General features: G+C 44.6%; 1 protein-coding gene across 3 annotated transcripts in view; it reads left to right on the top strand.

The window, feature by feature from the left end:
• The first annotated feature begins 854 nt into the window (after positions 1–854).
• Positions 855–26,642, top strand: part of CCDC124 (coiled-coil domain containing 124) — a 49,669-nt gene continuing 23,881 nt past the window's right edge. The window contains exons 1-2 of one of the 3 annotated variants that reach the window (XM_044270134.1): positions 855–979; positions 4,140–4,305. In XM_044270134.1, the coding sequence (XP_044126069.1) occupies positions 4,147–4,305 (159 nt within the window). In that variant the 5' untranslated portion in view covers positions 855–979; positions 4,140–4,146. Of the gene's footprint in view, positions 1,089–4,139; positions 4,306–26,642 lie in introns of all 3 variants that reach the window. The other 2 variants (XM_044270151.1, XM_044270143.1) reach the window with 2 other exon arrangements.

Here is a 26,642-nt window from a genome sequence, read left to right as displayed (position 1 = left end):
AAAAACCTAGGTGCGTCTTATGGGCCGGTGCGTCTTATAGGGCGAAAAATACGGTACTTTATGGGGGAAGTAACAGGGCATAACTACTATGTTAGGCACTAAGAGGGTATAACTACTGTATGGGGGCATAACTACTTTGTGGGGGAACTAACGGGCATAAGTACTCTGTCGGGCACTAAGAGGGCATAACTACTGCGTGGGGACATAACTACTTTGTGGGGTAACTAAGGGGGCATAACTAACGTGAGGAGCCCTAAGGGGGCATAACTACCATGTGGGGCACTAAGGAGGCATTCTACTGTTTGGGGGCAGTAAGGGGACACTAAGGGGGGAATTGTATTGTAAAAAGACACTAATGGGGCCATTCTGCTGTAAGAGAGGCACTAAAAGGGGCATTCTACTGTGTGAGGGGATTCTACCATGTTGGAGCACTAATGAGGTATATCCACTGTGTGGAGCACTAAAGTGGGCATTCTACCATGTTGGAGCACTAAGGGGGTATATCCACTTTGTGGGGGCATATCTACTATGTAAGAGTACTAAGGGGGCATAACTACACTGTGGGGGCACTAAGGGGTGTAAAGATAGACTTTGCATCTATATCAATAGTTTTCTTTTATACAATAGAGCAAAAATTATCGGCATATAGAAATTTCTAAAAATCCAATGAGTACACAAGGCGGTCTGTTATATACAGATATGAACCAGACAAATGCTTTCTGGGTCAATATTCTAAATGTGATGATGTAAATCTAGAACTGCTTTAACCCTTACTACCTGCTAGGGACCTCTGTCATAGCTATCCTCTAGAGTACTGCCGCATAGATAACGCAATGTACGGCACTATGGGCAGTGACAAACCCTAATCACGGCGCTACGTCTAGACGGGAACGCGCAGGCCGGAAGTAGAACGCGGTCCTGTCGCTGGCTAGTGACGTCACAGCGCTACCTGTGGTGGGGGCGGAAGCTGGAGTCCCGGGTGTGTAATTGTGCCTGGAAGGGAATGGGTGTTTGAAAGCGGGTGGGCAGCGAAGTGAACGTGCGGGTCTATGGAGGAGGACGCATAGTGTGAGCAGGGGCTTTGGCAGGCGAGTTGGGGGTGTACATCTGCTCATGCCACGAGTAATGTAGTGACAGGATACAATGTATATCTGGAAGAAACCCCCAAGTCATAGGCGGAGCAGTCTTGTGGAAGATGTAGCAAAGCTGAATTTGTCATTTGTTTCTATTGTGCGCAAGTTGTATAGTTTTATATACATGTGTGGGGGCCAAGAGGCAGATTGACTGCTTGTTAGTTTCTAAGGAGCTGCTGTCACTGGGTGGAATAAAATGGGGTCTGCATGTCAACCGTGTATGACAAAGGCTACTTTCACAGCTGTGTTTTTGCTGGATCCATCATGGATCAGCAAAAACGCTTCCATTCAGATAATACAACCGTCTGCATCCATTATGAGCGGATCCGGTTGTATTATGTCTAACATAGCAACGATGGATCCGTCTCTAAAACCATTGTAAGTCGGACACAAAAGAAAACGGATCTGTCACCATTGACTTAGGGCTCATGTGCGTGAACGTATTTTCTTTCCGTGCCCATCCTGTTTTTTTTGCAGAGCATATGTGGAATCATTAATTTCAATGGGTCCGCAAAAAAAACCTAAAGTTACACAGTGTGCATTACATTTCTGTATGTCTGTTCCGCAAAGAAATAGAACATGTCCTATTAATGTCCGCATTATGGACAAGGATAGGACTGTTCTATTAGGGGCTAGCTGTTCCGTTCTGCAAAATACGGAATGCACACGGACATCATCCATATATTTTGCGGACCATGTGCATGAGCCTTTACACTGTGAGTCATGACGAATCCGTCTTTCTCCTCATCCCAGGACACACTAAGAAACACTGCTTGCAACGTTTTTCTGTCCGGCATGGAACGGAATGCATTCTGGTGCACTCCATTCCGTTCAGTTTTGTCCCCATTGACAATGAATGGGGACAAAACTGAAGCGTTTTCCTCTGGTATTGAGATCCTATGACGGAACTCAATACCGGAAAGGGAAAGTGAAAGTAGCCAAAGCTGTGTCCTGTATTGTAGCAAATGCAAAAAAGTACAAACTAAAGAAGTGGTTAGAAACATGTTAAAGTGCATCTGTCAGCAGATTTGTAGCTATGACATTGGCTGATCTGTTAGGCTACTTGCGGCAGAGTGATCCGGCAAGCAGTTCCTTTGCCGGAACTACCTGCAGGATCCGGCAAAACGTATGCCAACTGATGGCATTTGTAAGAATGATCAGTATCCTGATCAGTCTGAAAGATGCCTGATCAGTCAGAAAAATGCATTGGAATGCCGGATCCGGCTTCGGCAAAACGGGTCCGCATGCTGCGGTTTTATCTTTTGCCTGATCAGTCAAAATGACTGAACTTAAGACATCCTGATGGAGTGGATTGCTCTCGATTCAGAATGCATTAGGATAAAACTGATCAGTTCTTTTTCGGCATTGAGCCCTTTTGACGGAACTCGGTGTCGGAAAAGAAAAACGCTGGTGTGAAAGTACCCTTACACGTGCGCTTGTTAGCTGAAGGAATCTGTGTTGGTCTCATGTTCATATGTGTCCGCATTGCTGAGAAAAGTGATGTTTTAATGTATTCAGATGAGTCTCTAGGAGCAACAGGGGTGTTGCCGTTACACCTAGAGACTGCTCTTTCTGCAGCTGCCGCACCCTCTGCAATACGAATAAGAATAGAAAATTTTCTATAATTTGCTCCATCGCCGCGTGACTCTGTGAAAGATACAGATGTTAGCATAGCCCCTTAGAAATGAAAGGGTCAGGATGAAAAATACGATCGTGTGCATAAGGCCTTGGAATTTTCACCTCATCATGGTCTGCATTCACATGGAAGTATTTGTGCACCAAGTGTTATTTTTTTTATTTTTTTTAAATGTTTTTAAGGGTGGGTTCACACTAGCGTTAGGGATTCCATTATAACAGGGTTATAACAGAATGCCCAGACAGAATGCAAAACGGAAACCTTTATAAGGCATTCCATTTGCTTTCCGTCCTAATATAAGTCTATGGGAAAGCATAACTGATCCGTCTGGGTCCCGTTATGCAAGACGGAAAGCAAAGTCCTGTCGACAGCACTTTGTTTTCCGTCTTGCATATCGGGAACCAGACAGATCCGTTTTTATTCCCATAGACTTTTATAAGGACGGAAAGCAAAACGGAATGCCTTATAAAGGTTTCCGTTTTGCATTCCGTCATAATACAAGTCTATGGGCAGAAGAACGGATCCGTCCTTCCGTCTTATGGATTCCGCTATTTTCCGTTATAACGGAAAGCCATAACGGAGTCCCTAACACTAGTGTGAACCCACTCTGACTATGTCTATAATTTTAGTTTTGTTTTTGTTTGTATTTGGTACTATTGTGTCATATACTGTTTGCGTTCAGGCTGCATTTTACATGGAATCCAAGTTTCTTTCTTTGGTGTACATGGTTTATAGCATGTCTTGAACCAGGGGAGATGTTGGTGATGCCAGCCCTTCTCTTTGTATTTAAGGGATAGCTTACTTAGATGCTGTTCACATCTGCCTTGCAGTGGGGGTTTTTTTCCTGTAAAAAATGGACATCTCGGCAGAACGGAACGGTCCCAGTGTAAGTCAGTAGGGCGCGGCCAGTGTTAGTCTTGTGACAGACCCTGGCACTGTGTTGTGAGCCTTAGGGCTGATTCATATGACCCTATGTTTCTTCACTGTGCTATTCATTTGAAAATAAATAGCAAGTGACCCATACAGTTCAGTGGGGCCACGCACACATCCATTATTTTTCACTGATGCGTGTGCCTGGTCCATGAATCTTACTGCTGGTCCTATTCTTGTCGGTTTCTGCAGGTAAGAATAGCCTTTTCTACTGGTGGGACAGAGGCCCCCTCATGTACAAATAGGTGGTTCTGGATAGTAGGGATACGTGCAAATGTGTAAATCTGAGGGCCTATCTTGAAAATACCTAGTTACCTATATAGATATGTGGCCCTTGAGATCATTGCCCAGAGACTGAGTGTTGTACAGTATACAGTAACCTTATGGAGTCTCTTTGACCTGCTCATTCTGTTTAATCACCGGAAAACCTTTATTTTCAGCTAAGGGATGCCCAAAAAGTTTCAAGGTGAAAACACCAAGTCTGCTGTTGCCCGTGCCAGAAAGGCTGAGGCAAAGGCTGCAGCTGATGCAAAGCGCCAGCAGCAACTGGAGGATGCGTTTTGGCAGGATGACAACAAACATGTCCAGCGGAAAGAGCAAAGGAAGGTGAGTCAATAAGGAAAAAAGTTTACTCTTAATATTAAGTATTCATATATTATGTTCAGCATCAGTGTGTTAAAAATGCCCTCCATGTCAGCACAGCGGCCTCCACCAGAATGGAAGTGATGGGAACCCATTCATGGTCATGAGAGTGCTGCAGCCACCCATGGTCATGTGTGTAAGGACATGCTTCTCTTGCGCATGTGACTACTGAGGCCGGTGATTGGCTTCAGCAGTCAAATTTATTTATTTTTTTAAAGGGGCTTTCTCACCAATACATTTATGCAATAGCAGAAGGATATGTCATAAATGTAGGATCAATGCAAATTCACCTTCAGCTTTCCTGGCCTCTGCTCAGCTGTCCAAACGTGTGGCGTATGGATCCATACTCCAGTCCACACACTCAGTGTTTTTTTTTTTTACATAGTTTTATATACCTTTTTAATAATCTTACTTGTTTTTAATAAGTGTGACCAGCCTCGTATAACCCTCAGCACCCTATATTAATCACTTTCTTTTTGGTGTGTCGGAGGAATCTTCCTCTGCTGTGTTTTATTCAGTCGTCAGGGAGGATAGGCTACTGCACATAATCAGATTAGTGAACTTGGCTCAGGCGCTGAGTGATTGTAGAGCGATGACATGAGGCAAGAAGTGTCATTTGGGAATCGTCTTTGCCGGATTGGTTAGCATGATATCAGAATCCTATTATAATGAACAAACCACAGAGTTTCGAGTGGATCCCAAATCGAGGAAAAGTAAAAGAATATTCTTGGATATGCAGTTCAGCTCTGCTTTCCAGAGGCAGGTAGTAATGCTTGGCAGCGATGAGCCTCCAGATGAGCTAGAATAAATGTGGAGTAGTGGCATGCATCAACCAATCCTATCTAAGGCAGCATTCACACTACTATCAGAGGCTCCGTCTTATTTGGCAGTAAGAAAAGCGCAGCATGCCAAAACTGTAGAGGAACCCTTTATAAGTCAGAGGGGTCCATTGCTTGATGGGTCTACAGAGCATTGGGGCTACTTATGACAGTAAGTAGTGTGAACAGTGCCTTATATCATTGTCTGGGGAATTCTAGAGAGAAAAGTACAAGCAGGAGTGCTTCATAGAGCCAGATACCTGCATGATTTGAATGGTAACACCAGTGAGCACTAGCTTATATGCTGACCTTTTTAGGTTGTGCAAGACACACAACCACTCTGCAGGCTTATCGGTAAGGGCTCTTTCTCACGAGCGCATGCCGTGCGGGTAATCCGCTGCGTGAAAGACAGCCAAGCCCTGTTCCGGACAGCAGAGACACGGAGCATTACGCTACTTTCACACTGGCGTTTTGGTTTTCCGTTTGTGAGATCCGTTCAGGGCTCTCACAAGCGGTCCAAAACGGATCAGTTTGCATTCTAATGCATTCTGAATGGATAAGGATCCGCTCAGAATGCATCATTTCAGTCTCCATTCCGCTTTGGAGGCGGACACAAAACACTGCTTGCAGCGTTTTGGTGTCCGTCTGACGAAACTGAGCCAAACGGATCCGTCCTGGCACACAATGTAAGTCAATGGGGACGGATCCGTTTTCTATGACACAATCTGGCACAATAGAAAACGGATCCGTCCTCCATTGACTTTCAGCGGTGTTTAAGACGGATCCGTCTTGGCTATGTTCCAGATAATACAAACGGATCCGTTCTCAACGGCTGCAGATGTTTGTATTATCTGAACGGATCCGTCTGTGCAGATCCATGACATGAAAGTAACATGATTGATAATGCTCTGTGACCTTTTTACTACAAAATCACAGTGAGATGAAGTTGTCACTGTGATTTTGTGGCAAAAAGGTCACAGAGAGGCACGGAGCATTATCAATCATGTTACTGCTCCGTGTCTCTGCTGTCCGGGACAGGGCTTGGCTGTCTTTCACTCAGCGAATTATCCGCACGGCATCCACTCGTGTGAAACAGCCATAAGGGTGCTTACAGTGTAAGGCTACATGTACACGACCGTATGTGTTTTGCAGTCCGCAAATTGCGGATCCGCCCAAAAAATACGGATGACATCCCTTTTTTTTTTTTTCGTTGCGGATCCATTGTAACAATGCCTAAAACGGACAAGAATAGGAGGAGTTCTATTTTTATTTTTTTTTGCACGGCTACGGAATGGACATACTGATGTCCGCATCCTATCCGCAAAAAAAAAACAGAATAGACACTGAAACGAACAACGTTCATGTGCATGTAGCCTAACTGTCATTTCAGTTTATTTTTAAAGTGGTCTTCCGAATCTTTTAAACTGATGACCAATCCTCTGCACAGGTCATCAGTATCTGATTGGTGGGAGTCTGACACCCTGGAGCCCCTCCGATCAGCTGTTTGAGGAGGCACTGGCAGCGCAGCAGCCTTCTCGCAGCTCACCAAGCACAGTACTGTACTTTGTATAGCAGCTGCACTTGCTATCACCTGTTCACTTCAATGGGGCTGAGCTGAGCCTAGGCCATGAGACTGATGAACATGATGTCACTGGCCTAAGCTAAGCTGCGATAAGGCCGCATTGCTACTATGAGTGTCGGTGCCTTCTCAAAGGGCTCATAGGCAGGGGTCCCCAGTGTTGAAACCCCCACCAATCAGATACTGATGTCATCAGTATAAAAGTGTCAGAAAACCCCCTTAATACAGTGGGATGCGAAAATTTGGGCAACCTTGTTAATCGTCATGATTTTCCTGTATAAATTGTTGGTTGTTACGATAAAAAATGTCAGTTAAATCTATCATATAGGAGACACACACAGTGATATTTGAGAAGTGAAATGAAGTTTATTGGATTTACAGAAAGTGTGCTATAATTGTTTAAACACAATTAGGCAGGTGCATAAATTTGGGCACTGTTGTCATTTTATTGATTCCAAAACCTTTAGAACTAATTATTGGAACTCAAATTGGCTTGGTAAGCTCAGTGACCCCTGACCTACATACACAGGTGAATCCAATTAGGAGAAAGAGTATTTAAGGGGGTCAATTGTAAGTTTCCCTCCTCTTTAAATTTTCTCTGAAGAGTAGCAACATGGGGGTCTCAAAACAACTCTCAAATGACCTGAAGACAAAGATTGTTCACCATCATGGTTTAGGGGAAGCATACAGAAAGCTGTCTCAGAGATTTCAGCTGTCTGTTTCCACAGTTAGGAACATATTGAGGAAATGGAAGACCACAGGCTCAGTTCAAGTTAAGGCTCGAAGTGGCAGACCAAGAAAAATCTCGGATAGACAGAAGCGACGAATGGTGAGAACAGTCAGAGTCAACCCACAGACCAGCACCAGACCTACAACATCATCTTGCTGCAGATGGAGTCACTGTGCATCGTTCAACCATTCGGCGCACTTTACACAAGGAGATGCTGTATGCGAGAGTGATGCAGAGGAAGCCTTTTCTCCGCCCACAGCACAAAAAGTGCCGCTTGAGGTGGGCTAAAGCACATTTGGACAAGCCAGCTTCATTTTGGAATAAGGTGCGGTGGACTGATGAAACTAAAATTGAGTTATTTGGCCATAACAAGGGGCGTTATGCATGGAGGAAAAAGAACACAGCATTCCAAGAAAAACACCTGCTACCTACAGTAAAATATGGTGGTGGTTCCATCATGCTGTGGGGCTGTGTGGCCAGTGCAGGGACTGGGAATCTTGTCAAAGTTCAGGGACGCATGGATTCCACTCAGTATCAGCAGATTCTGGAGACCAATGTCCAGGAATCAGTGACAAAGCTGAATCTGCGCCAGGGCTGGATCTTTCAACAAGACAACGACCCTAAACACTGCTCAAAATCCACTAAGGCATTTATGCAGAGGAACAAGTACAACGTTCTGGAATGGCCATCTCAGTCCCCAGACCTGAATATAATTGAAAATCTGTGGTGTGACTTAAAGAGAGCTGTCCATGCTCGGAAGCCATCAAACCAGAATGAACTAAAGATGTTTTGTAAAGAGGAATGGTCCAAAATACCTTCAACCAGAATCCAGACTCTCATTGGAACCTACAGAAAGCGTTTAGAGTAGAAGGTAATGTAGAACAGAAAAAAGTAGCGGCACTCACCGGTGTGGTCAAAAAGGATTTGCAGCTTTATTTAATCCACAATGACATCAGGCAGGGGGTAGACAATTCACAGCACGCATTGATCAGCGGCGGCCGTTTCGCGCTAAGTGCGCTTCATCTGGCTGAACGTCAAACGTCTTTTGACGTATAGCAGCTGCACTTGCTATCACCTGTTCCCTGTTCACCTGATGTCATTGTGGATTAAATAAAGCTGCAAATCCTTTTTGACCACACCGGTGAGTGCCGCTACTTTTTTCTGTTCTACATTACCTTCTACTTGCATCGCATCTGTTTAGCTGAGCACCGCCGCCCGTGTGCGTCCTCCTTAGCCACGTCCAGCATTAGATCCTGGTGCGCTGAGCCGTCGCGAGTGGTGCCGCCCCCTATCTTATTTTGCAACTAGAAAGCGTTTAGAGGCTGTAATTTCTGCAAAAGGACGATCTACTAAATATTGATTTCAATTCTTTTTTGTGGTGCCCAAATTTATGCACCTGCCTAATTTTGTTTAAACAATTATAGCACACTTTCTGTAAATCCAATAAACTTCATTTCACTTCTCAAATATCACTGTGTGTGTCTCCTATATGATATATTTAACTGACATTTTTTTATCGTAACAACCAACGATTTATACAGGAAAATCATGACGATTAACAAGGTTTCCCAAACTTTCGCATCCCACTGTATAATATAGGGACAGTGGTGTTAAACACTTTTGTAGTATACTTAATTAAGAAAAGATATATTTCTTTGTACTAGAAAAATGTGTAAAGAGTTGTCCTAACTCTCATTAAAGGGGCTGCCTCACTTCAGCAAGTGACATTTATTATGTAAAGAAAGTTAACACAAGGCACTTACTAATGTATTGTTGTTATCCATATTGCTATGACTGGATTCATTTTTCCATCACATTGTACACTGCTTGTTTCCATGGTTACGATCACCCTGCAATCCAACAGTGGTGGCTGTGCTTGTACACTAGAAAAAAGTAGCAGCCTATGCGCACTCCCACGGTCCCGGCCACAAGAGAGGCTGGCTCTTTTTCCTATAGTGTCCAAGCACGGCCACCGCTGCTGGATTGCAGAGTGGTTATAACCATGGAAACAAGCAGTGTATAATGTGATAGAAAAATGAATCCAGCCAGTAAAGGAAGCAATATGGAGAATTGCAATACATTAGTAAGTGTCTTGTAGTAGCTTTCTCTACATGACAAATGCCACTTACTGAAGTGAGACAACCCCTTTAAGGAGAGTCTGTTCTACTGAACGCTGAAGACCCCTGTGTGTAACCAGTCAGGCAAGGGATGGGCAGTGATAGGGCACATTTACATAGTCAGGGACTTGGGTAGCGACAAGAGAGGCTGGAAGCCTCTGTATGTTACACGCAGCTGTCTTCAGCGCTTAGTAGAACTGAAGACAGACTCTCCTTATTAACTTATAAAGCTATACTTAAAGGGATGATTCTCTTCCAGATGAAGTATAGTTGTCAGCCTTATGCCTCATTCACATGTCAGTGTTCATCAGTGATTTCCATTAGTGATTTTGAGCTCTAAACACGGAACAGGTGCAGATCTTTCACTTATAGCTTACATCTGTGTACCCTCCACTCCCGGTTTTGACTTAAAATCTCTGACCAAACACTGATGTGTGAATGAGGCTTGTGAGGGATACCACCCCTCGTGCCCGCTTGACGTCAACTATGTCGAGCTCACGAGACGCGGTATGGTCCCTGGTTGCCAAGACGTGGCGTTACGCCCTCCCGGAGGAGCATGTAAGGTCAAATTGGTACAGTTTACACAGACACCTTCTGTCCACGCGGGCACAGAGAGGCAACAAGCTGAGAGATCCTTTTCCCTGACACAGTGAAACAGCGCTTTCTCAGCCCGGTTATACTGCCACCAGCTTCTCGTTTGATATAAGCCTGGTCCGCTAGCGGGATTATATAGGGTGAGAAACCAACCCGCGGTAGCTTAACTAGGCAGAAACACGGACGTGGGTATTCATGATCGAGATACAAGACAGCACAAGATTAAATTATATATTTAATCGCCTTAAGGGCACACTAGGTAACACAATGTACACAAAGAATATATACAGTGGTCTGAGGTTACAAACAGGATTACACAGAGTACAAGTCAATTACCGGGTAGATAAATGTTCCTTTGGGTAATGATTAGTCCTTTGCTGTATTCACATGGAGGGCAGAGATGTCAGCTGGTTACAGGTCCCTCTAAACACATGGCACGATGTGACCCTCCTTCAGAGAAAAGACACGCCCGCTTGCTGGCACAAGCCTTTTAAACTGTAGCCGGCCCCTCCTCTGGGAAGGGTCCACTCCCCCTCTTCTGGGCTGGCATTAAATGACCCCCAAAACACTTTAGGGTTAATAGCTCCAGACCAGAACGTCACAGGGAGATGGTTCTGGGACCAACAGATCCGTCTGGGTTTCAGCTACAAGTAGAGTCCACGCATGGTACCGTTATTAAGTGCCTGTGGGGAGATATGTATATCTCCCTTCCCTGGCATCCCACCACCTAACTAAGACCATGGGCATGTTCATCGTGGCCACCGGGACACAAATATGTATCCGGTTTGCAAGTCTTTAAATTGACAGCGGTGTTTTACTCTCCTAATTCTTCTTCAACTCTTCTGGTTATTGCTCACTCCTCAGACAGAAATACCAGCTGGACCTCTGAATGACGCCGCATCTAGGTACAGCGGTTTAAAGCATACTTACTCTGCACACAAGTCCTCCCTGTAACTGCTTTTAAGCTCAAAGTGTTGACATTATGATCACCTTTAGTCACATTGGACTGAGTGTTCTCGGAGTGCAGTGGACTAAATAGTATAAATACGCATAAGTCATTCAGAGGTCCCGCTGGTATTTCTGTCTGAGGAGTGAGCAATAATCAGAAGAGTTGAAGAAGAATTAGGAGAGTAAAACACTGCTGTCAATTTAATGACTTGCAATTGTTATAGTGATATACTTTATATCAAGACTGTGACTATCTGGGTTTGGCAGCTACAACTGCAATAATATATTACTATTATGCACATTAAAGTACACCTACGTTGATATTGTGTATATCCTGAATAGTAATTAATAGCTGTACTTACAACCCTGCTGGTTATCTTTATGGATTTTTACATGCGTGTTGATTTTTTTATTACAATATTTTAGACTAATAAATATGTTACTCCATTTGTGAGAGTGCCTGCTAATATATTTATTATACATATTTATTGATCTGACTGGGTGTGTCATAGCAGTAGCACCTTGACCATTCAAACTCTCGGTTGAGCCGCCCAATACGAGTTTACACTCCTTGAATATAAAATGTATCCGGTTTGCGTCTGTGATGGCCGGGCGATTCATAATTCCTTATAAATGGCTAGTTCCATGCTGTCTGCTAGATTTGATTGAACTGGGGAATGGCTTAGACCCCCTGCAGGGAGGTTTTCCTGCAGGATCCATGCTGTCTGAATGGGGTGTGAAATTGGAAACAAAGGTGGCCTGCAAGAAGTTCTCTGCCATATAGCTGGGGCTTTGAAGCAGGGCCCCCCTGTGGAGTTTACTACTTCTGCTATTTAATGGCTGATGTGGGAACATGGCTGACATGAAATATTCCTCACAAGGCTTTAGGGTGTGTCACTCGTGAAAGGTTCGCTTCCCTTGCCAATATGTTGTCTTCTACATACCCATTACGTTTCTAGTTTATTGCCCGTTTAATTCCTGTAATGTTCCTGCCAGTTATAAACAGAACAACATTTACACGTGAAATAAAAGCTAATTCCGTATGTCAGTGAAAATGCTTTGGGTGTAGTCAAATGACTACACCCAAATATTACTCACCTCCTGAACTTACATCCTCTCTTCTGAAGGATCTCTTGCAGGTGAGCTTGAATTGTGTGTTGGGTGGAATTCTGCACACATTCGTACAGGTAAAAGACTGTGTTACTATTTACTAGCGTTGGTAACAAGGACAGATATGTTACACCCACCCACAAATTTCCATTAAATACATTATGAAAAGGAATAACTGCTGTTACAGCAGGGCTGGACCAAACCAAGTCATAGAGAAGAAAGAAAAATCAGCCGGGTCTTTCTACCTGCTCTTCGTCCTTTTGGCAAGCACTGGTAAATGCATGTTGACATCAGCATCCAGCTCCTCGACAGAGAGAGTGTCATATACTGACATCCGCTGCTCCTCCAGAACCTTGCTATCACTGCTGTTGAGGGAAATAGGGACCCTGCTGCTACTTCTGGGACTAATGGAAGTAGTACTGGCCAAATGTGAGGCAGCTACTGGTACGGCGGGGCTACTATTTCTGCTACTATGCTGCCACAACTGTTGTGGGGGGATACTACTACTGCTGCTACCGGCTACAGGGACATTAGTAATTGGCTTGTATTAACTTTCTCTACATGATAAATTCCATTTGCTGAAGTGAGACAACCCCTTTAAGTGCAGAATACCATTTATTAATCATGATATCAAAAACACATATTAAAAAGCCAAAATGTGAGCGAACAACCTTGACTCTTTCACTCTCGGTCATTAATATTCACTATTGTCCCCAGTGGGAAACCCAGGACTGGAGCCGCCATATCTGCAGTCACGAGATCCCCAGAGGGCTCCGATGCATTTCCCTGTGACTAACAATTTGTTAGGGGAAAAAAGGTTACAAAGCATATATGGGGTCATTTATCAGACTGGTGTAAAGTACAACTGACTTAGTTGCCCATAACAACCAGATTCCTCCTTTCATTTTCCACAGCTCACATTTTGGGAAAATGAAAGGTGTCACAGATGATCCGCGAGAATATTGAACTGTCCTCCCAATATTATCAATATTACTCTGCCTTATTGATCGGTAGGTCTATTACACAGTAATTATTTCCCTAGGCCCCAGAACCTACAATTTGATTATTCAGAGCGTCTCCTTCTGTCCTTCTGTTGTACCCAGAGAACAACATAGTCCTTTTGTTCAAGTCAGTCAATAGATGCCTAGCAGATAACGCAATTACAGCTGGCTTCCTCAGGTTGACAAAAGAACTTCTCTTCCTGAAGAGATATCACAGCTAGGTGTGAAGACTGCACCTGGGGGGAGCCGATTGGTGTCGCTGCCATAAGGGTCTGTAAGATAACTTGATTCAGACAGGCCGGCACCAAGGTTCCCAGATTGACACATGAATCTGAGATATGATTTTTACCTTTTTAAGAGAGACCATGCATCTTACGGACGTAAAAATTACATCATCGTGTCACTCAGAATTCACTGGACGTTTACATAGGACAAACATAACTCTAAGATGTGCCCAGGTAAAGTTATGGTGTTACCCCATCATAGAACCAGTTATAATAGTAATATTTGGTATCCCTGAACTCCATATTTTGTGGGGAATGTGAATATGTGCTTGTTACTTGTGTACAGCGGAGACATCCCACGATATGGCACATGCCATATTTCAGAACTGACATTCACCTCAGGAATACAGCCTGCCCAGCAGGCGGACTCTCAATTCCCCGCCTTGATTCGGGGACCCTTTATAACAAAGACCTAGAATCTGCTAAAGGAGTTCTCCACTTTTAACAACACCTAAAGAGGGCCTCAGCCAGAGAACCCGTGGGCTGTAGGCATATTACACTGGACAAAGGTTTCTTGGACTTTATCCCTGCAACAGACTATTTCACCAACGGACATCTTTTCTGCGGAACCTAAGTATTTTCTTCCTTTTCTCCCTTTTGTTTATTGGACTATACTTTCCTTTATTATTGTGTTAATAATTACTGTGCATCTTGATAATTTGTATTGTATATAGATATATAATAAATGACCTCCAAGTCATTTCTCTAGCCATATGCCTGTTTTCAAACACTGCAAAAACTTACCCTAGCCTCTCCGAAGGGAAAGCTACTCGGTTGTGTTATCTAGATAGTGGGTTCCTTGCTCCCATAAATTGCAAGGTGGTGGCAGTTAAACTACCCTGTGTGTAGTTCCGGTCTGATCGCTCACACGCTTACTTGCGGTCGGTCGGCGGTCCACTCCCTGCGCTTTCAGTCTATCGACTGTACGGACTCAAGTTAGACTGTCGGTGTGCTGAAAGTGGCTGGGAGGCCTGTTTGCGGATTGACCACTAGGGGCGCTGTGACGGTTTTGTGACCTATTGTGGCCGCGGCGGTCGCAGTTCGTCACAAAAGGTGGCATCTTATTGGTTGCTATGGGCCATTAAGCCAGTTCTACTTTACACCAGTGTGATAAATGAGCCCAATGGATTTCCACAAATATATAAAAACATGCTACAACTCAGTCAATGTCCATGTGATGCAAGGAAGGCAAGTATAAAGACCATACTTGATAGAACCCTATTTCTTGACCATACAGAGTCCACTTTTACTTCCAGCGTAGTGTTGTGCACTTGAACAGGTTGTAGACCAGCCATCCGACAAGCCTAGAAAGGAAAAAAAATGGCATAGAACCGTAATTGTGGCATAAAGATGCAGGTGTAACAAATAATCTAAGGTACAACTGATGCAACATAATATGGACCTTTTAACTACAAAGGCTATATTGAAGTGACATCTAGTAACAGACCTCATAATCATAAGGCGAAATATGTTTGTGAATGGGAGAAAAGAACAAGTTCATCTGTAAATAGCCAGCCTGCGCAAAGAACATATCATCTTATGGAGGCAATTACTAGACCATGACTGACTGTATGCCAGGTGCAAGCTCCTGTTGTGTCCAGACGGTATAGACCTTGACAAGTGATGGCACAGAGGTGTTCAAAAATCCTCTTTATTTTTCCTTGTCTCTTATTGTAGGCGACACAGTCTAAATAATTTACATATGCAACAAATCAACATTGTTTGTTTGATGAATGATCCCCACTAGCAGCAAACTCCAGGCTGCGCCAAAACGGTTCTCCTATTCAAGAGTTTAGCAGCCCTATTATTGGTGCAGCAGTGTGGGTCCAAGTTCATACACACCCGGTATGGTATTATCTGACACACCATAGAATTTCAGCCAGGATCTCTTTTACGTGTGACGGGGTGGAACAATCCCATTTTATAAGGGCAGACTTGTAATGCCACATTTGCCCACTAGAGTATGCTGCTTGGTAAACCTTACTCATGATCCAACAGTAGTTATTTTCTGCCTATGCTAAATTGTATTGTATGAAAGACAAAGGTCTTCTGGTGCAAAATCTACTATGTGCACAGACACTCGCTGTTTGAGTGGGTGCCAAGTAATCGTTCAGCTTTACTGCATTGTTACTGCATGGAAAATGAACGCTAAGAATAGCTATCCCCAGCGTGATTAGGCAATTCTGCATCTTGTGTTCCCCCATACAGTCATCTAATGGTTGAGGTCCTGCTGGATGAAAAGAGGTTGTCAAGCATGGACCCTACCATGCACCCAGGGCTATTGAATGAGTACTGCCATGTGACTGACAGAATCCCCTTACTGAAAATATTACTGTAAAAGCTGAAAAAGAGAATCCAGAACTGCCGACTTCAGGTTCTTTATTTGCAGGATACAAGCAGGTAAAACTTTTGGCGCGTTTCGGGCTACACTTGCCCTTTGTATGGAATTTTTTTGGTATCTTGCAAATAAGGCTACTTTCACACTGGCGTTTCAGGGTCCGCCTGTGAGATCCATTTCAAGGCTCTCACAAGCGGCCCCAAACGGATCAGTTTAGCCCCAATGCATTCTGAATGGATGCGGACGGGGACGGATCCGTTTACAAAATGTAAAGTCAGAAGTCCCTATTAATATACCATCGGATCGGAGTTTTCTCCAATCTGATGGTATATTTTAACTTGAGGCGTCCCCATCACCATGGGAACGCCTCTATGTTAGAATTTACCATCGGATTTGAGTTAGATCGTGAAAACTCAGATCTGACAGTATATTCTAACACAGAGGCGTGTGCGCCCCCCCCTTCCCTCCCTCCCTGTATTAAAAGCATTGGTGGCCAGTGCGGCCCCTCCCTTCCCAGTATTAAAAGCATTGGTGGCCAGTGCGGCCCCCTCCCTCTCTCCCCAGTATTAAAAGCATTAGTGGCAGTGGCCACAGGCTAACAACCCCGTTAGCCCCCGCCCTCCCCTTCCATCATTGGTGGCAGCGGAGCGGCATTTCTGATTGGAGTCCTAGTTTAATCGCTGGGGCTCCAGTAGCGTCCTGGCTGCCATGGTAACAAATCGGAGCCCCAGCGATTAAACTGGGACTCCGATCGGAAATGCCGCTCCGCTGCCACCAATGATGGGGGGGGGGGGTGTTAGCCTGTGGCCACTGCCACCAATGCTTTTAATACTGAGGAGGGGCGGGGCCGCACTGGCCACCAATGCTTTTAATACTGGGGAGGGATGGGGGGGTGGGGAAGCCGCACTGCTCACGGCACGGACACGGAAGAGCTTCTGGGTCTATGCCTGTAAGCTTCAAAATATAGGTCATGTCCTATCTTTGACATATCTTGCGGATCACGGGCACGTTGTAGTCAATGAGTCTGCACCACAATGCTGGGTGCACATGGTTGGTGCCCATGTTTTGCAGAGCTGCGGTTTGCAGTCCACAAAATTAGAATGGCCTTCACATTCGTGCAATGCACCCTAACCCTGATCCCTTAGTCATCTGCCAGTCCAAAATGGAAGAGGTCAAAGTGAAATTTACCACTATGTAGGATTTCTACTTGACTGCTTTAGGCTACTTTCACACTGGCGTTTCTGGGTCCGCTTGTGAGATCAGTTTCAGGGTTCTCACAAGGGGCCCAAAACTGATCAGTTCAGCCCCAATGCATTCTGAATGGATAAGGATCCGTTCAGAATGCATCAGTTTGCCTCCGTTCAGCCTCCATTCTGCTCTGAGGCGGACACCAAAACGCTGCTTGCAGCCTGACGATGCGGAGCCAAACAGATCCGTCCTGACTTACAATGTTAGGGCTACTTTCACACCTGCGTTTAGGTGAGGATCCGTCTGGTATCTGCACAGATGGATCCGCACCTATAATGCAAACGCTTGTATCCGTTCAGAACGGATCCGTTTGCATTACTGTGAACAAAAAAAAAAAATTATATATTTTTTTTCATGATAATGCAAACGGATCCGATTTGACTTACATTGAAAGTCAATGGGAGGCGGATCCGTTTTCAATTGCACCATATTGTGTCAGTAAAAACGGATCCGTCCCCATTGACTTACATTGTAAGTCAGGACGGATCCGTTTGGCTCAGTTTCGTCAGACGGACATCAAAACGCTGTAAGCAGTTTTTGGTGTCCGCCTCCAGAGCGGAATGGAGGCTGAACGGAAGCATATCCGAACGGATCCTTATCCATTCAGAATGCCTTGGGGCTAAACTGATCCGTTTTGGACCGCTTGTGAAAGCCTTGAAACGGATCTTATAGGCGGACCCAGAAACGCCAGTGTTAAAGTAGCCTAAGTCAATGGGGACGTATCCGTTTTTACTGACACAATATGGTGCAAGTCAAAACGGATCCTTTTTTTTTTTGTGTTCATGGTAATGCAAACGGATTGGTTCTGAACGGATACAAACGTTTGCATTATAGGTGCGGATCCGTCTGTGCAGATACCAGACGGATCCGCACCTAACGCAGGTGTGAAAGTAGCCTAAGTAACATGCAGAAAATGGAACAGACTGACAAACTGTGATGGCAATATTGTCTCCTGTTTAGGGGTTATTTAGCCGGTAATTTTTTTTTTTTCAAAAGGGGCCAGATGTGACTGATCCCCTGCCACTCAAATTCTGATGCTTTCTGAGTCCACCACGGTCTCTACTTTATGGTGGCTCAGTGAGTGGTCACATTTCCATGTTGGCTGAAGACAGACGGTGACCAAGGAGGCATCAGAATGGGAGTGGGGGTAGATGATGACTTCTTTTTTTATTTTAATTTTTTTAAACTATTGTAACACCAGCTTTAGGGTACATTCATACGACCGTGTATAATCCTTTCCGTTTTGCGGTCCGCAAATAACGGGACCTTGTGTTTACAGTCCTTAAAAAACGGAATGAAAAAAAGAGAGAAAAAAATCATTATTAAGGTCTTCAATAATACGGTAACGGATCCGCAAAATGTATGACATACACAAACCATTCCGTATGTCATCCGCAAATTGTGGATCCATTGACTTGAATGGGGTGCGGACCTGATCTGTGCGGATAATAGTAGTACAAGCTTCATATATTTGCGGACTATAAATGCGGAAACACGGATGCGGAGAACATACTGAATATTGTCCGCAAGTTTTATTCACCCATAGGAATGAATGGATCCGCTTCTATTAAGCAAAATGCGGAACGGATGCAGATTAAATTATACGGTCGTGGGAATGTACCCTTACAATCACTTTAAATACTACTATGGGTTGCTTCTGTTTAGTCCCTGCTTTCTTTCAACACACAGCTGTTTATTGGCCGTTCCGTGCAATTTGCGGTCCCCAATGCACGGGCACCATCCGTGCGGATTCCACAGACGGATCCAGACCCATTCAACTTAAATAGGGCCGTGATCTGTCCGCACCACAAAAAATGGACTAAAAGCACTCCATGGTATTTCTGTGGGGTTCTGTGCCTCCGTTCCACACCGACCTTCCGGATTGCGGACCCTTTCAAGTGAATGGGTTTGCATCCGTGATGCGGGTACATACGGCCCGGTGTTTGTGGGACGCAATATGGGCAAGGCCTGGAAACGGCTGTGTGCGTGAGCCCTGAATCTCAGAGGCTCATGATACAAAGTTGACTTTCAGCTGTGCTGTTGCTGGCTCCTAATTTCTTTTAAAGGGAACCTGGCATCAACTTTATGCCATCCATACTAACAGCAGCATAAAGTAGAGACGAGAGAGTGGATTTCAGCGGTCTGTCATTTAAAAGTTAAAAGTAAGTGGTTGCCGAGAACCAGCATCACAATCATTGCAGACTGGGCCTGGAAAAGAGTCCCTGGCCACCTGAGAAGAGTCATGGTTATCCATGAGCTCCTGCTCTCCTGCCCACCTGCTGATGACTGACAGTCTTCTACCTAGTTTTCTAGATTGGCAGGAGAGCAGGAGATGATGAATAACCAGGACTCTTCTCAGGTAGATTTGACTCTTTTCCAGGCCCAGTCTGCAATGATTATGATGCTGGTTCTCAGCGATCACTTACTTTTAGCTGAAGAGTTATACACCACTGAAGTCAGCATTTCTGTCACTACTTTATACTGCCCTCAGTGAGGTCGGCATACAGTTGATGACAGGTTCCCTTTTAGGCTACTTTCACACTAGCGTTCGATCGGATCCGTTCTGAACGGATCCGATCATATTAATGCAGACGGAGGCTCCGTTCAGAACGGATCCGTCTGCATTAAAATGGCAAAAAAAAGCTAAGTGTGAAAATAGCCTGGGACGGATCCGTCCAGACTTTCAATGTAAAGTCAATGGGGGACGGATCCGCTTGAAGATTGAGCCATATTGTGGCATCTTCAAACGGATCCGTCCCCATTGACTTACATTGTAAGTCTGGACGGATCCGTACGCCTCCGCACGGCCAGGCGGACACCCGAACGCTGCAAGCAGCGTTCAGTTGTCCGCCTGTCCGTGCGGAGGCGAGCGGAGGCTGAACGCCGCCAGACTGATGCAGTCTGAGCGGATCCGCTCCATTCAGACTGCATCAGGGCTGGACGGCTGCGTTCGGGTCCGCTCGTGAGCCCCTTCAAACGGAGCTCACGAGCGGACACCCGAACGCTAGTGTGAAAGCAGCCTTAGTGGGACTATAGTACTCATCATTATTTTTTTCTTAGCAAGTAAGAGTTACAAGAATTTAGGACATTTCACAGCACACAAAAAATGAAGGCAGTCATCTGCTTCGGGGCAACATTATAGCAGACAAATTGGTATACTGTTTTGTCAGACTTGTGTGCTAAGGCTTTCTGGAGTAGAGGCCAAGTTAATGGACAGGCCTATTCTCTGGTCATTCAAGGGGACACCACTTAGGAGATGCTACATCTCTAACCCCTCTGGGTTTTCCAATTTGCTTCCCATGACTTTATTTTCTGCATTAAGAAAGCTTTCAGAATATCCCCATTTACTGCGTTTTTGTATTTTTTGTTTAGTTTTTTTCATTTTCCAGCAGGTTAACCCCTTAAAGACCGGGCTTGGAAAGGCCTTAATGACTAGATACATTTAACATTTTTGCCTCAGCATTCATAACTTAAAAAAAATAGTTGTCTGAGGCAGAAACTTTAACACATATCAGATGTTGAAAGTGCTATATTTTACCATTTCATGAAAAAAAAAAAAATTACGCATCTCAAAAACGTTGATGGGCAACAAAAGGCAAAAAGTCACATGACTGCGTATAAAAAAAAAAAAAAGCCTGACTGTCAGTATTAGATGCTTGTGATCTGCAAGCTTTCTGACAGCACTGCATTAAATACAGGCTTGCTTCTGTACTAGAAATCACTGCATGGGCTCAGGATCACTTCTAGAAATCATGGTCTGTGAACACAGTCCTCTGTGCAATCCACTAATGAAAATTAAGCTGTATCATGCAAAGTAGAAGCCATTTCTCAACGCGATCCAGAAACACCGCTGTCTTCTCTCGACCAAATATAAGTGAGAATAGGACGCTAAAACAAAATAATAAATATTTAATTAAGTTATTTTGTTAGAATAAAGGGGTATCTACAGAACCACTGCAAAAAGCAGCAACATAAATCTAAATTCACTTGTGGGGCCTCACCTAAACCAGCCACACAGGCGGCGGAAAAAGCCACCATATGGCAAAAGATAGATCCCACAACTAGAACCCATCAACACTAAGGGGGCTAAGATACCACAGGTACAGGATGTTAGGCCTGGGTAACTAGTACTATCAAGGTAGATACCTGGTACAGGACCACCAGGTAGCTCTCCTAACAGTGAATGTCAGCGCGCAGACATTCACTGCACTAACATAGTACAGGTGCAGGATACAGATCGGGCAAAGACAGTTGGCTCCACTAGGTGTATCTGGAGCTATGATCGTCCTCCCCTATCCTTGATGGTCTAAGCTCATATGATGCCATCTCATATGTCCTTTATATGAATGAACATCGATCTGTTTTGAGATCTGCGTTCCTTCATGTTTTTTATTCAGAGGGACACTTTGTAGATATACATGAGCCTTTGTCTACATATGTAGCTGAGTGTCGGCGCTCCTTATGAGGATCCTCGTCTGTGGGTTCACTCCACTGTATATTCACTAATAGGTTTGTAGCTGCGGTGACAGTATACTCTGAACCGCTACGATTTTCCCTGGTTATTATGCGGCGCATTGCGCTTCCCCCGAGACTGATATAATCTCTCCCGCTGCTTTGCTAGTGGTGTGTCCGGTACCGAGCCTCTTGGCCAGATTGGCTGGCAGGCGAGTGTGTGTCTAGCAGGGCGGGGTTTTACCTTGTTAATCTCGGCGTTCTAGGAGCCGCTTTGTGGCCATTACAACGCCGGCTAGTCTGCACACCAGCACGCTGTGCCTCAACCTAGAGGTTGTCAGCCTAGGCAGGACAGTGGATCATAAGTGATTACATTATACCTCACACAAGAGGAAGTTGGTGCTAGTGAGATCACCCTACTGCTGCCTATTGTTCTTAGCCTCTGGTAACATACCTATGTCAGAGACTTTGGCTATATCACTGGTGGTGGACGCCCACAGCTTCGGTTAAATGTACAACCTAGAGGCTTTGGACTGCACTACCTGTGGTGTTTATGTTCACGGCCTCTGTCATACATCCACGTCAGAGGTTTTGGGCTATATCATTGATAGTACACGCCTACAGCCTCGGTTAAATATAAAACTGTGAGGTGGTGGCATGTACTACCTATGGTGCATGTTTGCTCCTGATGAAATGCATTTTTAATGCATAGAAACGCGTAGAGCTTAGACCATCAAGGATAGGGGAGGGCGATCATAGCTCCAGATACACCTAGTGGAGCTAACTGTCTTTGCCCGATCTGTATCCTGCACCTGTACTATGTTAGTGCAGTGAATGTCTGCGCGCTGACATTCACTGTTAGGAGAGCTACCTGGTGGTCCTGTACAAGGTATTTACCTTGATAGTACTAGTTACCCAGGCCTAACATCCTGTACCTGTGGTATCTTAGCCCCCTTAGTGTTGATGGGTTCTAGTTGTGGGATCCATCTTTTGCCATATGGTGGCTTTTTCCGCCGCCTGTGTGGCTGGTTTAGGTGAGGCCCCACAAGTGAATTTAGATTTATGTTGCTGCTTTTTGCAGTGGTTCTGTAGATACCCCTTTATTCTAACAAAATAACTTAATTAAATATTTATTATTTAGTTTTAGCGTCCTATTCTCACTTATATTTGGTTGATAGTGCATAAGGACGCATACCCGATACACCTTTTCTAGATTTTGTAGCTGTCTTCTCTCGACCAAAATTTAATTTAAAATGGAATCTGTTCTGTGGCCCTATGAATCAGAATTTGAAATTCTTTTTGGAAACCACGGACTCTGGGTTCTGCGGACTTAAGAGGAGGGGGACCATCCAGCTTGCTTCCAGAACACTGTTCAAAAGCCTGCATCTCTGATGGTATGGAGTTGTATTACTGCCTGTGGTGTGGGCAGTGTACACATCTGGAAAGGCACTATCAATGCTGAACAATATAGAGGTTTATAACAACATCTGCTCCCATTCAGACAACTGCTGTATATTTCAGCAAGACAATGCTAAACCACATACTACATCCATCTCAGCAGTGCATGGCTTCACAGAAGAAGAGTCCGGGAGCTGAACTCGCCTACCTGCAGTCCAGACCTTTCACCAGTAGAAATCATTTGGTGGATCATGAAATGAAAAAAAAATGAAATGAAAAAAATCTTATATGCATTGCTGGGGATTTACTACTGCAAATGTGCCAGAATTCTGGCTCAGATTGCAGTCTAAGCTTATGCTTCATTCCCACAGTAAGTGTTTGGTCAGTGATTTCCATCAGTGATTGTGAGCCAAAACCAGGTGCGGCTATAAACACAGAACTGGTGCAGATCTTTTCCTTATACCTTATGTCTGTGGAATCTCCAATCCTGGTTTTAGCTCACAATCACTGACCAAAACATGGTGGCATGTCACTCGATAGTAAGGGTGCAGCTACACTGCGACATGATGTTGCAGTAATGTCGTGAAGCAATTTTTGGAGTTGGTGTCTCGAAGCGACATACTGCGTGCGCTGCAACTGTTTGTGACTTTCGCATCGGAGTTCCAGTGCAACACCATTGACTATCATTACAAAAGTGATTATAGTAAAAATGATGTTATTATACAAAGGGAGGGGGGGGGGGGGGTATGAGAGCTGCAGACTCTTCCTCAGTGTTTATGAAAGACTATGGGGGTCATTTATTAAGACTGGCCAGTTTTAATCCTCATGCGTGGGCTCCAAATGTGCCAAAGTTGTGTAGAGGCACAGGCCTCTACATAACTTTGGTGCTTGGTTCCACCGGCTGCGCAACATGGTTTAAATTATGCCAGCTCCCTTCATGGTATAGTTTCAGTCCATTTTCCACGCCATAAACTGGCTTGTACCACTGACTTTTCTTGTTACTTTCAAAAAAAAAGTTACCACAGAAGCACAAAATGGCAAAAAGTAATCATTGCACAAAAAATTTTGGGGACAATTTTATCATGCACCAGCTTTTTATGCCGGTCTTTGATATCCCCGGGCACTGCTAGAGGCTGCACCTAATATATGACGAGGGGAACGCCTTGTCATAAATTAGACACAGCTCCTGCACTCCATGCACCTAGACTGAAATCCAAGCTAGCCCCTTGCTGGCTTAGATTTCAGTCTTTTACGGCAGAAACCTGGCGTAAAAGAAGATAAATATGCCAGGGCTGCTGGCCCCTCTCTCCCTAAGCCCGCTTTTCGGAAAAGTGGTGAGCGCTGCAGAGAAACACCACTTGTAATTCATCTTGTCACAAGTGGCGTTTAAAAAGTCATGAACACTACTTTCCATTGTTCTGTGCCTTTTTAGGCTACTTTCACACTTGCGTTCGGGGCTACGCTTGTGAGTTCCGTTTGAAGGCTCTCACAAGCGGCCCCGAACGGATCCGTGCATCCCCAATGCATTCTGAGTGGATAAGGATCCGCTCAGAATGCATCAGTCTGGCTCCGTTCCGCCTCCATTCCGCTCAGTGTAAGTCAATGGGGACGGATCCGTTTGGCGTTGACACAATATGGTGCAATTTCAAACGGATCCGTCCCCCATTGACTTTCAATGCAAAGTCAGGACGGATCCGTCTGACTAACAATTAGACTTAGAATTTGTTCAGAAATATGCAGACGGATGCGTTCTGAACGGATACCATGGTTTGCATTATAGGTGCGGATCCGTCTGTGCAGACACCAGACGGATCCGCACCGAACGCAAGTGTGAAAGTAGCCTTACTTTGGCTCGTTGGTGCAATACATGTATTGTACTGATGCGAGTCACTGATATTATGGATGCCCTCTGCTGGATGGTGAAGAGGAAGAAGGTTAACCTGCTCTCTTGTAATGTTTCACTCCAGGTGATACTTGATACATGGAAATTGTGCACTTACTGGGGTCTCTTCTTTCCACTATCTCATTATACCGAGCAATTAATAAAATGGCTGTAGGATGAACTGTAGCCAACAAATCGGAACTACCGCATGACTTTGAATGAAATCGAGCTCCGAACAACTTAAAACACATCTAGAGAGAGATGTTTTTTTGATAGGGACTGCAGTGTTCATGGCAATCCCTAAACCCGTTGTGTTGTGTTTTGTAAACTTGTTCTTGCCATTATTATTATAATAATATTTATTTATTTTGTGCATTGGGGACCTTGCAGTTTATGTTCTGCTTGTTTAGATTTCTTCCAGCGTTGAACATTCCTTACCAGATTACTCATGTCATCGCTTCCTTTGTCTCCTTTAGTAGTGGAGCGTTTATTAAACACTTGATCAGACAGCTATAGAGCTGGCATTAATAATTCAAAGGACACATCATTAAGTGTGCATAGCAATGTGACACCAGGATACAGAGGGACGTTGAATGTCTTTCGGTCTTCCAAGCACAACATGTTTTACCAACAGTAACCTGTTGAATTTCTCAGAATTTTCTTGTTTTTGGTTAGGTTTGGTTCAATATTTGGCAGCACAGTAGCTCAGTAAACTTTAATATAAGTATTCTAAAATAAAGTGAAAAATCTAGATTAGATTCCCTAATTAATGATCAAGAGATGATAAATAATTGAGGTACACAATGGCACCTGGGTGCATGGCGGCACCCAGCCAGAATAAAATATTACTAGACCGAGTTATCCTACTGCATCTGGATTATTCAGATGATGTTCCAGTAGTGGGCCCGGTCTTTCATCTGGTTGAAGTTCAAGAAGAGGGAGGAAGGACATCCAGTATGGGTGCAAATAAAGTGCAAATGGTGCAGTTAGTCCAAAGTGCCTTTTAAAAAGTCCACCTCTTCTCCACTCATTAATCTAACTTAGTAGGACCTGTCTGAGCTCTTTAAGACACCTGTCCACTCCAGTCAGTCAGACGCCAACTACTACCAAGGGCAAGACCAAAGAGCTGTCAAAAGACACCAGAGACAAAATTGTGGACCTCCACAAGGCTGGAAAGGGCTACAGGGCAATTGCCAAGCAGATTGGTGAAAATAGATCACGTTGGAGCAATTGTTAGAAAACGGAAAAGGCTAAAGACAACTGTCGGTCTCCCTCGGACTGGGGCTCCATGCAAGATCTCACCTGGTGGGGTATCGCTGATGATAAGAAAGGTGAGGAATTGGCCCAGAACTACAAGGGAGGAGCTGGTCAATGACATGAAGAGAGCTGGGACCACAGTTTCAAAGGTCACTGTCGGTAGAACACTACGCCGGTCATGGTTTCACGGTTCTCATGCTCAAGTCAGGGACAGGACTACTGCACTGTGTTAAGGAGAGGATGAATGGGGCCATTTATTGTGAGATTTTGAGCAACAACCTCCTTCCCTCAGTCAGAGCATTGAAAATAGGTTGTGGCTGGGTCTTCCAACATGACAACAACCCGAAGCACACAGCTAGGATAACCAAGGGGTGGCTCCGTAAGTAGCATATCAAGGTTCTGGAGTGGCCTAGCCAGTCTCCAGACCTAAATCCAATAGAACATCTCTGGAGGGAGCTGCGGTTTTATCTCCGTCCAAAATTCCGGAACACTTGCAACAATTTTTTTCCATTGTAAGGCATTAATGCCGGATCCGGCCCAGAGTG

Source organism: Bufo gargarizans, chromosome 1 (assembly GCF_014858855.1).
Source record: "Bufo gargarizans isolate SCDJY-AF-19 chromosome 1, ASM1485885v1, whole genome shotgun sequence".
NCBI classification, from domain to species: domain Eukaryota; kingdom Metazoa; phylum Chordata; class Amphibia; order Anura; family Bufonidae; genus Bufo; species Bufo gargarizans.
This window is presented reverse-complemented; position numbering and strand designations above follow the sequence as displayed.